We start from the raw sequence: 12,049 nt of genomic DNA, 5'->3' as shown, positions 1-12,049 counted from the left end.
GACGCCACGCGGATCCCTTAGCAACCAGCCTCGGAAACCAACATGTATTATGAGGCTTTAAAAAAAAATCCATCTATGAAAACAAATGGCGGCATCAAAGTTTCCCCCGCCCCTCTTTTGCTGAGTCATAAGAGGGGAGGCCGGCTCTGCTGACCCACTTCCGGGTCTCGGAGCGGGACGGTTGCCGTGGCAACCGCTCTGTCAAGGCCCGGGCCGCGCGCCGGAAGTGACGGCCAGGACGCGCCGAGCGTCCGAGCACCTGATTGGCCCAGGCTGGAGGAGGCGGGGCCACCTTTCCCCCCCGCTTTCCTCTCGCTCTCTCGGTGGCCGCCAGAGCCGCCAAGATGGCGTCCGCCCTGGAGCAGTTCGTCAACAGCGTCCGGCAGCTCTCGGCCCAAGGTGAGCGGCCGCGGACCGGAGAGACCTCCTCCGCCGGCGCCTGCGGGGCTGGGCTCCGGGGGCCCTCCTCGGCCCGCCTTTCCTTGCTGGGGCGTGGGGGGGCCAACGGGAGGCATGGCGGACCCGGGGTGCGCCTGCAGTCTGGGAGAGGCCGTGGCTTAGTGGCGAAACCTCTGCTTGGGATGCAGCAGGCCCCGGGTTCAATCCCTGACGCCTCTCAAGGGGGGGATTGGACCTGACCCTCTGGCTTGTGGCTTCCAGTTGAGCAGGCGATTCTGTAGGATGCTGGTGGAGCTGTCTGTGGTTTCAGTGTCAGAGCTTGTGCTGAGCATGCAGAAGGTCCCGGGTTCAATCCCTGGAATCAGACCCGAGACTCTGGCTTGTGGCTTCCAGTTGAGTAGGCGATTCTTTAGGAGGATGTCGGAGCTGTCTGTGGTCTCAGTGGCAGAGCTTGTGCTTAGCATGCAGAAGGTACCAGGTTCAATCCCTGGCATCTCTCATGGAAGGAGTCAGATCTGAGACTCTGGCTTGCTGCTGCCAGTTGAGTAGGCGATTCTCTAGAAGGCTGTTGGAGCTGTCCATGGTCTCAGTGGCTGAACCTCTGCTTCGGATGCAGAAGGCCCCCGATTCAATCCCTGGCATCTTTTATGAAAGGAATTGGATCTGAGACTGGCTTGCTTCTTCCAGTTGAGTAAGCGATTCTTTAGGAGGCTGCTGGACCTATGTGTATTTTTAGTGTGAGAACCTCTGTGTGGCATGCAGAACATCTTGGGTTCAGTCCCTGGCATGGAAGAAATGGGAAAGCCTTAGCTTGAGACCCTGGCTTGCTGCTGCCAGTTGAGTACAGCGACTTTTTAGAAGGCTGCTTGTCCTATCCATATTTTTAGTGCCAGAACCTCTGCATGACATGCAAAAAGCCCCCGATTCATTCCCTGGCATCTCTCATGGAAGGCATCAGACCTGAGACTCTTGCTTGCTGCTGCCAGTTGAGGAGGCTGGTCTTTAGAAGGCAGCTGGAGCTATCTATGTTCTCAGTGTCAGACCTTCTGTGTAGCATTTACAATGTCCCAGGTTTAAATGTCCGGCATCTCTGGTTAAAAGAACCAGGTGGTAGGTGCTGTGGGCTTTGGTGGGCTGCTGCCAGTTGAGTACAGTACCTACCACGATGAAGCGAGGATCTGATTCTGGTTGTGCACTCTTCAAGTCTGCTAAGGACACAGGCAGCGGGTAAAGTACAAAATCTTTGCTATGTCGGAGAAAGAACGTTGCTACAGTAGAATGACAAGTGTTCAATTTAATAAAACTACTATAAGTGTAACTCGCAACCAGAGAGACACCATACTGGCACGTCGCTTACAAGAGGGCACGTGCTTCTGCTTTAACCCCGTTGTTGTGCCAGCTGAACTTTATGTGAGTCAATTGAACAACGAGCTTTTGTGCGCGGTAAATTAAACCTCGCACGAGTTTTAACTTCTTACTGTTGCTAGCCTAGCTCAGAATGGAACGGCGCTCTTTCCTTCTTCCAGGGCAAATGACGCAGCTTTGCGAACTGATCAACAAAAGCGGGGAGCTGCTTGCCAAAAACCTTTCTCATCTGGACACCGTCCTGGGGGCCCTCGATGTTCAAGAGCACTCGTTGGGGGTTCTTGCTGTTCTGTAAGTAGTCTGATGCCTTTTCTGTAGGGTTTCCCGGTTCGGTTCCTGGCATCTCTCCTGGGAGGAATCCGACTTGAGCCTCTGACCTCACCTAGAATACTGGGTTCAGTTCTGGGCACCGCAATTTATGAAGGATATTGACAAGCTAGAACATGTCCAGAGGAGGGCAACCAAAATGGTAACATTTGGTCTGGAATCCATGTCCTACAAAGAGAGGCATAGGGAGCTGGGGATGTTTAGTCTGAAGAAGCGAAGGAAGGGGGGGGGGGGACACGATAGCCATGTTTAAATATTTGAAGGGAGGTCATGTTGGTGGAGGGAGCAAGCTTGTTTTCTGCTGCTGCAGAGACCAGGACCAGGAGTAACAGGTTCAAGGTAAAGGTAAAGAGATTCCACCTAAACATCAGGAAAAACCACTGCTTGTCGGGTGGGCTTTGACTGTGTGTTCCTGCATGGCAGGGGGTTGGACTTGCTGGCATTGGTGGTCTCTGCCAACTCTATGATTTTATGATCTCTTCTCCTTTCACACCAAATCATGCACAAATTGAGTTGGTTTAGGTATCATCAGCAAGGGCATGGAACGAGTGCATTATTACGTGTTTCGTGTCTACTGACTTGTGACTGATAATACCACCATCTATCTTTCCTTACGGTTTTGGGGAGTGGAATGTAGGAAGTAGAGGTCAGCCCAAAGGGATGTGCCCCTAAATGCTATCTTTTTGGAGGGCTCTACCCTTAGAGTTACCAAGGAAAAGCTCATACCCTGCAAGTGTTCTCTCTCTCTAAGGTGCCAACGGGGCTTGAACACCGTGATGAGCTGCCCTCGGAAACTTATCAAGCGTTGCTCTTGTCTTTTCTGTCCTTCAGGTTTGTGAAGTTTTCTATGCCCAGCGTCCCCGACTTCGAGACGCTGTTTTCGCAGGTTCAGCTTTTTATCAGCACGTGTAACGGGGAGCACATTCGATACGCGACAGACACTTGTGAGTCAGGCTTTTGAGATATCCCCCCCACCCCACCCCACCTTGCGTATTCCCAAGTTTGATGCCTTCCTCATTTGGGGCTCTCATTTCTGTCCTTCTCGGAATTCTCATTTCTGTCTTTCTCGGAATTGTTTCCAGTTGCTGGGCTGTGTCACCAATTAACAAACGCCCTGGTGGAGAGGAAGCAGGTAAGCGGGTTCTTGAATGCAGCGACTTCGACAGTGCGGCTCTTAGATTCCTGGGGGCGTTGTATGAACGCAAGAGCATCCCCGCCGGATCTGAGCTGTTCTCCACCTAGTCTAATTTTTTAAGATGTTTATTTATTTATTTTATTTATTTATTTCTTCAATTTTTATACTGCCCGATCCCCAAGGGGCTCCTTTGAAGTTTTCTCACTCGTAGAAAATACCAACAGTATCCAATGGTGGAAAAGAAAATAAGAATTTTTTTAAAAAAGCAAGTTAAAAGGTTTGGTGGGAGGCTGCTTGTAGGAGGAGCGTTTCCGTTCACTTGAAGCCACAGATCTGGGTGCTTTTGGGAGCGTCTGGGCCCTTTTTCGAGGGGCTTTACAACCTTATCAGAATTTGGGATCCCCCAAACCTGGGAAGACGGGGGTTGAGTAAAACTCACCTTTTCAGCCAGTGGATGTGTCCCCTCAGTGAAGTGCACCAGGGATCTCTCAGTGAGGCACCAGAAGTCTCACGTTCATCACAAAAGGCAGGTTAGCTTCTCATTTCTAAACGTGACCAAAAACCTCCATCTGGGAACGTCCCTGAATTTGAACTCTTGCTTCTGGCAGCCTCTGCGAGGGATCGGAATTCTCAGGCAAGCCATCGACAAGATGCAGATGAATACTAACCAGTTGACCTCAATACATGCAGATCTATGCCAGGTAAGAAGTTCCAGTAGGCCGACTTGGGAGTAAGTGGCCGTTAAGGGCCAATGAAGCCATCCCGCAAACCTTTCCAGATGCATTCTTAGGAATTTAAGTCACTATCCCGTTGGGTGCAGTCTTCTCCTGTTTCTTGGTGTTGGATGTATCTTTTGGCTTGTTGTTTTGGAAAGCTGTGTTATGGGCTGAGTTACAGCAGCAATCTTTCATAGCCCCTTCCTTATTCCCACCTACTGGTGTCTGGATTTTACCACCCAGTGTCCATTTAAATCTCAGTTCTTGATTTTTAAACAGAGGCTGGATGGCCATCTGTCAGCAGTGGCGTAGGAGGTTAAGAGCTCGTGTATCTAATCTGGAGGAACCGGGTTTGATTCCCCGCTCTGCCGCCTGAACTGTGGAGGCTGATCTGGGGAATTCAGATTAGCCTGTGCACTCCCACACAGGCCAGCTGGGTGACCTTGGGCTAGTCACAGTTCTTCTGAGCTCTCTCAGCCCCACCTACTTCACAGGGTTGTTGTGAGGGGGGAAGGGCAAGGAGATTGTCAGCCCCTTTGAGTCTCCTGCAGGAGAGAAAGGGGGGATATAAATCCAAACTCTTCCTCTTCTTCTTCTTCTTCAGTGCTTTGATTGTGTGTTCCTGCATGGCAGGGGGTTGGACTGGATGGCCCTTGTTGGGGGTCTCTTCCGACTAAGATTCTGTGATTTTAAGATAGATAGATCACGTGGAAGTGCCCGGCTTATGTCACCCTTCTCTGTTTTCTTTCAGCTCTGTTTGTTAGCAAAATGCTTTAAACCTGCCCTCCCGTATCTAGATGTGGACATGATGGATATTTGTAAAGAGAACGGGGCGTACGATGCAAAGCATTTTCTCTGTTACTACTACTATGGCGGAATGATATACACTGGCCTCAAGAACTTTGAAAGAGCACTCTACTTCTATGAACAGGTAACCCACCAGGGAGAGATGGACCCACCCAGAGAAGAGGTGAAGTTTCAGCTAGAACAGGCTCAAGAATGTATTTGCTCTTTGAAGCGCATCAGAGTTTGAAAATTGGGGGGGGGGGGGGGCTGTGAAGACTGGCGATATTTAATTATACAGGCTCCATTTGCAGGATTTTGCATCCTAAGCTCCTCAAAGTTTCCCAGGAAGGTTAAGAGGTGACATGATAGCCATGCGTAGATATTTGAAGGGATGTCATGTTGGTGAGGGAGCAAGCTTGTTTTCTGCTGCTCCAGAGACCAGGACCGGGAGTCATAGGTTCAAAGTGAAGGAAAGGAGATTCCTTCCCCCCTCTCCCCCCCCCCCCCCCGACAGTCAGGGCTAATCGACAGTGGAATGCACTACCTCAGAGTGTGGTGGAGTTGCCTTCTTTGGGGTTTTTAAAGAGAAGCTAGGTGGCCATCTGTCAGGAGTGCTTTGATCGTGTGTTCCTGCATTGCAGGGGGTTGGACTTGATGGCCCTTGGGGGGTCTCTTCCCACTCTATGATTCTAAGTTGCTGCAAAGTACCTGTCCTTCTTTGCACGGTTTCCCACTTGGTCTCTTTCTCTCTCTCTTTCTCAGGCTATAACGACTCCTGCCATGGCCGTGAGTCACATTATGTTGGAATCCTATAAAAAATACATCCTAGTCTCCTTGATACTTCTTGGCAAAGTGCAACAGCTGCCGAAATACACCTCCCAGGTAGTGGGTAGATTCATTAAGGTAAGGCTCCGGCTAATGTGGAGGGTTAATAAGAGTTTAGCAAGACGCAAGGAAAAAAGAGGATGGGGTGTGTGTGTGTTCCCCACATTCTTGGAAAGAGGAAGGTGACCTGGGTCAGAATCTTTGAAGTGTTGGAATCGTTCCGAATCACGAGCCTCCAGTGTAGGGGTCAGCAGTCTTCTGCAACTGGCGAGTCAAACGACATCGACATTCAGAGGAAGGACAGTGTCAAGCCCTGGATTTGTGACTCAAATCAGACTCTGTAACTTGAAGGTTTAGAAGTCTTTTTTGGCAGACACGGGGAGAAGCTAGTTCTGCTGGAACTTTCAAACAACCCCGATGTATCAATCCCGTATCCTCCTCCCTTCTCCCATCCCCTTATTAATTAATCAATCAATCAATCAATTAATTAATTAATTAAATTTGTAGGGCGCCTCATCCCCGACGGGCTCGAGGCGGCTCCCAACATGGCTGTTCCCAACAGCAAATAATACAACATAAAATTAAACCATTAAAACTCAGCAGCAATTAATAAATTAAAACAACCAGATTATGTAAACACATATATACACAGGCGCCCGATCTAAGGCCAAAGAAAGAAAGGAAGAAGAAGGAAGGAAGGAAGGGGAGGAGATAGGCAGGGCCCAAGGTGGAATTAGAGCCCGACCAGATGGTCCGGCTGGCAGTTTTGATTTAATGGGGGGCAGTGGAACCACGGCCAGCCCCTCCAAAAGCCCAGTGGAATAGCTCTGTCTTACAGGCCCTGTGGAACTCGCCAAGGTCCCGCAGGGCCCGGACAGCTGGAGGTAGAGCATTCCACCAGGCAGGGGCCAGAGCCGTAAAGGCCCTGGCCCGGGTCGAGGCCAGCCGCATCCTCGCAGGGCCTGGGATCACCAGCAGTTCTGCCGCCATTGATTGTAGCGGCCTGTGTGGGACATAAGGGGTGATGCGGTCCCATAGGTATGTGGGCCCCATGCCTTAGCACTATCCCACACTACAGAAGGCGCGAAAGACAGGGATGGAGGACTCAAGATCAGAAGACTCAGATAATTCCGCCTGGCTCTGGGTGCCTGTATTTGGTGACGTAGGGAAAACAAAAGTATTTTTCCATTAGCGTATTCCTCCTCCACCCCCCCCCACCCCCCCGATGCTTCTCTGCTTGATGCTCAACTGAGTAAACAATTAGGGCAAGAGAAGAAAACTTAAAGGGAATCGGGAGTTTGGCCTTGTGGCTCCCTTGGTTTCAGATCTGAATTCCTTTCTCCCACTTACAGCCACTCAGCAACGCCTACCACGAATTAGCACAAGTGTATGCCACCAATAAGCCCTCGGAGCTGCGGGCTCTGGTGAACAAGCACAGCGAGACGTTCACCCGAGACAACAACATGGGCCTGGTGAAGCAATGCTTGTCCTCGCTCTATAAAAAGAACATTCAGAGGCTAACGAAGGTGAGGACGTCGCCATAGTGCGGGTTTTGCTCTCTCGCTGCTGATAAAATCGAGCCTCTTCCGATTTCTCAGAGCGCTCTTGTCGCAAGATGGGATGTCTTGCATCTCGCAGAGGAGGGGTCCCCGATTTTTTTGAACGTGGCGGTCCCCTTCTCAGAGGGTGGTGAGCCGAGCAGTAAAATGGCTCCTGCCAGAAATGATGCAATGCGTAATTCTCATTGCAGCTCTTCAGCATTTGAGGGGGAAGCTTTTTCAGTCTGTGCAGCCAACCAGAAGCCCCGCCTACCCCCCCCCCCTCACTTTCTAAACACATGGTGGGCACCACATTGGGAACATTTGCTGCAGCGGATTCTGCAGGCTCCTTCCAATATTCTTTGGCCACTACAAAGGGCAGGGGACGGGGGGATTGGTTCCCCTCGCCTCATGCTTCTGTCCTCTTATTTTTGGAATTTCAGACATTTTTAACGCTATCACTACAAGACATGGCAAGTCGAGTGCAGCTCTCGGGGCCCCAGGAAGCCGAAAAATACGTCCTTCACATGGTAAGGAGTGTTGCTTTGGACAGGAGTCGCTCCTGCATCACAGGATGGAATGGAAAGCTTTGTGGGTAGAGTTGGTTGCTGTTTGACAGCGTGATCCGTTGCAGGCACTGTGTTCGCTCCTGTTAGAGAGCTTGTGGGTTTGCAGGATGCAACCCGAGGTCTAAGCTGGCCCCCTCATTGTGTAGGAACCCCCCACAACAGCCTAACTGTGGATGCCAGAATGCTATGAAATATTTTTCTCCTATTAAAAGGTTTCTTGAGAGGAGGCATCGTTCACTCAAAATGTTCCACACGAAGTTGTCTGTGGATTTTGTTTCCCCCTCAGCTGAAAAGCTGGAAAGTTTTGTTGAGTGCCAAAAAAACTAACCTGAAGAAAGAATTTTTGAGTGAACTGTGCTGTGACTTCACAGTGTATGGCAGTTTGCATCTCTCTGGCCCCTTCCGCACACGCAAAATAATGTGTTTTCAAACCACTTTCACAACTGTTTGCAAGTGGATTTTGCTATTCCGCACAGCTTCAAAGAGCACTGAAAGCAGTTTGAAAGTGCATTATTCTGCATGTGCGGAATGAGCCTTTGTCTTTAGTATTTGGTATGTTTGCAGCTCCGCTTGCTGAGAACAAAGTTACTTATACTTTTAAATTCCATAAACATGTTGTTGATACAGCTTTATGTGTTGAATAAATTATAAATGATGCACTGCTTCACAACATAAAACACAATAGGTTTAGGCTTGATACAAAAGTATTGTATATATTTTTATTTCCCCCATAATTTTTTGGGTTTTTTTGTTCTTGGTGGAGAGCCTTCAGAGTTTCCAGAAATTTTCTCTCTTCCTGTGATCTGTAGGAAAACTTTGAGCCGTAAGTCATCTTGTTCTTATTTTCCTCCACCAGATAGAAGATGGTGAAATCTTTGCTAGTATTAACCAGAAAGACGGAATGGTCTGTTTCCACGATAATCCAGAGAAATATAACAATCCCGCCATGCTGCACAACATCGATCAAGAGGTAAATAACTCTCTTTTCTGCCAAGCAATCACTGAATCTGAATTTTTTAAAGAAGTGTCAACTCTTGTTAACTTCCTTGACCGTGCCAGCGGAAAAGGGAAATAAATCTCATCAATAAGAACTTCATTCACACCTCAGCTGTGTGAACCATTGGTGGAGGGAATGACCGCTGAGTTGAATGGAGAGTTTTAAAACGGCTGGAGGGTTTGGAAGAGCGCATGAATGTTGCAGGGGTTCTGCCCAGATGCTGGAAGATGTCACAGACATCTTGTGACAGATGTTGAAACTGAAAAGCAATCTGATCTCTATCATTCTCTAGATGCTGAAATGTATAGAGCTTGACGAGAGACTAAAATCTATGGATCAAGAGATAACTGTGAACCCTCAGTTTGTTCAAAAGGTAATTCTCCAAGGCATGAGTTGGGATGGGAAGGATTGTCTAGCTAGCATCTGGACTTGGGGGGGGGGGGTGAAGCTCGTCCCGGGGTGAGCTTTACCATTTATTTTACCAGATGAGCCTCTGCCAATCAGGTGGAGGAGTGGGGGAATCAAACCGGGTTCTCCAGATTAGAATCCACCTGCTCTTAACCACGACACCACGCTGGCTCCATTATGAGTGAATTCTTCAGGCATGAATATAAGGACAGGACAATCTGGGTCTCCTTCCCGTGTTGCAGTTCCAAGACCGCTTCGTCAGCGGCACAATTATTCAAGCCTGCCTGTTTTTTTTTATATTTTAACCGATATTTAAACAGCTTAAAAGAATCCCATCGAAATATTTTAGACTAGCTTCAGGATAACAGGAACTACACTTCATGAGTTCCTGTCAGCATGGCCAATTGGCCATGCTGGCAGGGGCTGATGGGAATTGTAGTTCCTGAACATCTGGAGAGCCGCAGGTTCCCTACCCCTGTTCTAGACTAACCACTCAACAAGTCTGCTAAAAGTCTGCTGACGAAGGGGTCTTGGAACTGCGAAAGGGGAAGAAGGCCCGGATCATCCCGTCCTTATATTGAACTGTACCACATTTGGGCTTCCTTGTTGTAGATCTGCATTGGTATTTTTTCAGCATGTTATTGTTGTGTATGTTCATTTTGCTCTATCTTATTATCAGAGTGTTGTTTTCCCTTGACTCTTATTTTCTTTTTTTTTTGGTCACAGTAGCCTTTTGTGCGGTTGTTTTTGCCCTTTGTTTTTCGTTTGTATCTGTAAGCCGCCATGCAGCAGAGGTGGCTCTGTACATATTTCAGTGGAGCTCTCTGCCAGAAAAGTGTCGTCTTTCGCAGACATGTTTAGTTATCTCTCTGCCACAGACAGCGGACCCTATTTTGGCCTTGATTTCAGCATCCCAACAGAGGTTTTTCAGATGGACCCCTGATCATCTCTTACTTCATGCCCCTCTTGGAAATGGCTGATAACCAACTCTCTTTCTTGCTTGACAGAGCATGGGGTCTCAAGAAGACGAAGCAGGAAGCAAGCCATCCAGTTATTCTTGAAAATCACATTTTTTGTTTTGTGTTGCCTGCTTGCTGTTCCGTTGCAAACAAACAAAGCTAAAGAAAATCACCTTTAGGATCCAAGTGTTACAAAGTATACAGCAAGCAGAGAATTGACTGTTTTCACCGGGACTTTGAAAGCAAAGTGTAAATGACACATCTTCTCAGTACTGTATGATATCCAGAAAAAATATCCTTTGTGAAGAAAGGAAAAATCTCATTCTGTTGTGTATTTATCTGGAAATTAACATCGTCAATGCATTAAATAATTTGCTTTTTGTTTGACGTGGCTTGAACATTGCTGTTTTTCGTATGGTCTTCCCCCCCCCGTCTATGTGACAAGATAATTTTATGGGGTTCTCTCTGTTCATTTTTTAAAAAGATAGTTTTTTCTTGTTATGAGCAGAATAATTATATTAGGAAAGTTAGTCTAGATAAAATGTTACATGGGCTTTGTGGGCTCAGGCGCCGAACAGTTTTACTGGCAAGGGTGAAAGGAAGTGTCCAGTTCTTTTATGCACAATTCTGAAACAGAAAATCTGGCCCAGCTCAGGATGGTTCATATGGCAGTGGGCTAAGAGTTAGCCCCTGAAAGTTTGGAGGGCTCTGACTAACTTTCATCATTCTTGATAGGTACAGCCATCCCAACTCCCATCTGTAGCGCCTCAATTTTTGCTTTCCCCCATTCCACCCCAAGGTGCATTGCATTTTGCCAAGGCAGAGAAACAGATCTGATTGCAGTATCAAGCATTTAAGCTGCTCCTTTGTAATAGGATCCTTCACGCACTGAATATGTTAACTCAGCCGCTGTCTGTGGTTCTAATGTTCAAAGGGTTTCTTTTGGTCACTTATCACTGCCCCTATATTTCCTAGAGAGTCTTGTGTGCTTTCTCGATGTGCGACCAAAGTAGGCCAGGGGTGTATGCGATACCGGCTTCCTAGGCCAAAGTTTGCAACCATAACTGAGCCTGACGAAGAGTTTTGTAGCACTTGAAAGCTTGCCCATTAACTGGTGTTGTTTCAAATAAAAGATATGATTTGGGTTGGGGCTTGTATTCATTTTCAGATTTCCCAATGGACTGGCATGACTCCTGGCTTTCCCTCACCCCTTATGCAGCAGTCTTAAGATTCAAGAGGGGTGGCTTCCAGCTCCAGTACGGTTGCCAACTCCAGGTGGGAAAATTCCTGGAGATTAGGGTGTGAAGCCTGGACAAGCGTGGGGTTTGGGGAGGAACCTCAGTGGAGTATAATGTCAGATAGCCCGCTCTCCCAAGCAAGCCAGCTTTTCAGGAAAACTGATCTCTGTGGTGAGGAGGTGATCCTGGGAGATCCCCAGGCCCCGCCTGGAGGTTGGCAAGGCTACAAAAAGCAATAAATAAAACTGAGGGAGAAAACCACACATGGGAAACCGTGCCAGGGGAATGCAGCTCTGCACTGATCATTCGCCACAGGTTCATGGTAGTTTCAACCGTGCCCCAATTTCTCCCCTGCAATTTTGCACCCGCCTCCCTGTTTCCATCACAAGACAGTCATAGGACTGGGCGGCTCGTACCATCTCCTAAAGACGGGTGGGGGTTGAAATGAAGAAATTTGTTTTAGAGCCGCTGCACCTTTCTGTATCGCCTTCTTTGGAGCTTTCCTCTTCCTTTTAAACTTACTTTTTTTGCGTCTCTTTGCCTACCTCGCTCATCCCTTGATAGAGGCTCATTCCTCTCCCCTATTTTAGAGATGGTCTTCCCCATTCGTCGATGAATCGTATGCCCTTGGGTCGAACCATTCGCAAATTCCGGGGAGAAGAGCAGATCGGGCTCTGAAGCGGCACAAAACTGCTCCTAGGAGCTTTTGGGGAATTAAACCTCTCTTTTTCGATGTCTAGAAGGGCTGTTCTCTCCTGCTGGGCTCGACTTGGCCCTTTAAAAGCCG

At 48.3% G+C, this 12,049-nt stretch overlaps 1 protein-coding gene across 1 annotated transcript; it reads left to right on the top strand.

Moving 5' to 3' along the window:
* Positions 1–311: 311 nt before the first annotated feature.
* On the top strand, positions 312–10,411 carry COPS3 (COP9 signalosome subunit 3). Its single transcript, XM_048495279.1, has 12 exons — positions 312–399; positions 1,926–2,055; positions 2,923–3,035; positions 3,174–3,223; positions 3,835–3,927; positions 4,694–4,873; positions 5,491–5,631; positions 6,906–7,079; positions 7,535–7,621; positions 8,517–8,630; positions 8,950–9,030; positions 10,073–10,411. Exons 1-12 carry the CDS (start codon positions 345–347, stop codon positions 10,124–10,126), a joined length of 1,272 nt encoding a protein of 423 aa, XP_048351236.1. The 5' UTR covers positions 312–344; the 3' UTR covers positions 10,127–10,411.
* The last annotated feature ends 1,638 nt before the right edge of the window (positions 10,412–12,049 follow it).

The sequence above is a fragment of the Sphaerodactylus townsendi genome, linkage group LG04 (genome assembly GCF_021028975.2).
Source record: "Sphaerodactylus townsendi isolate TG3544 linkage group LG04, MPM_Stown_v2.3, whole genome shotgun sequence".
NCBI lineage: Eukaryota > Metazoa > Chordata > Lepidosauria > Squamata > Sphaerodactylidae > Sphaerodactylus > Sphaerodactylus townsendi.
This window is presented reverse-complemented; position numbering and strand designations above follow the sequence as displayed.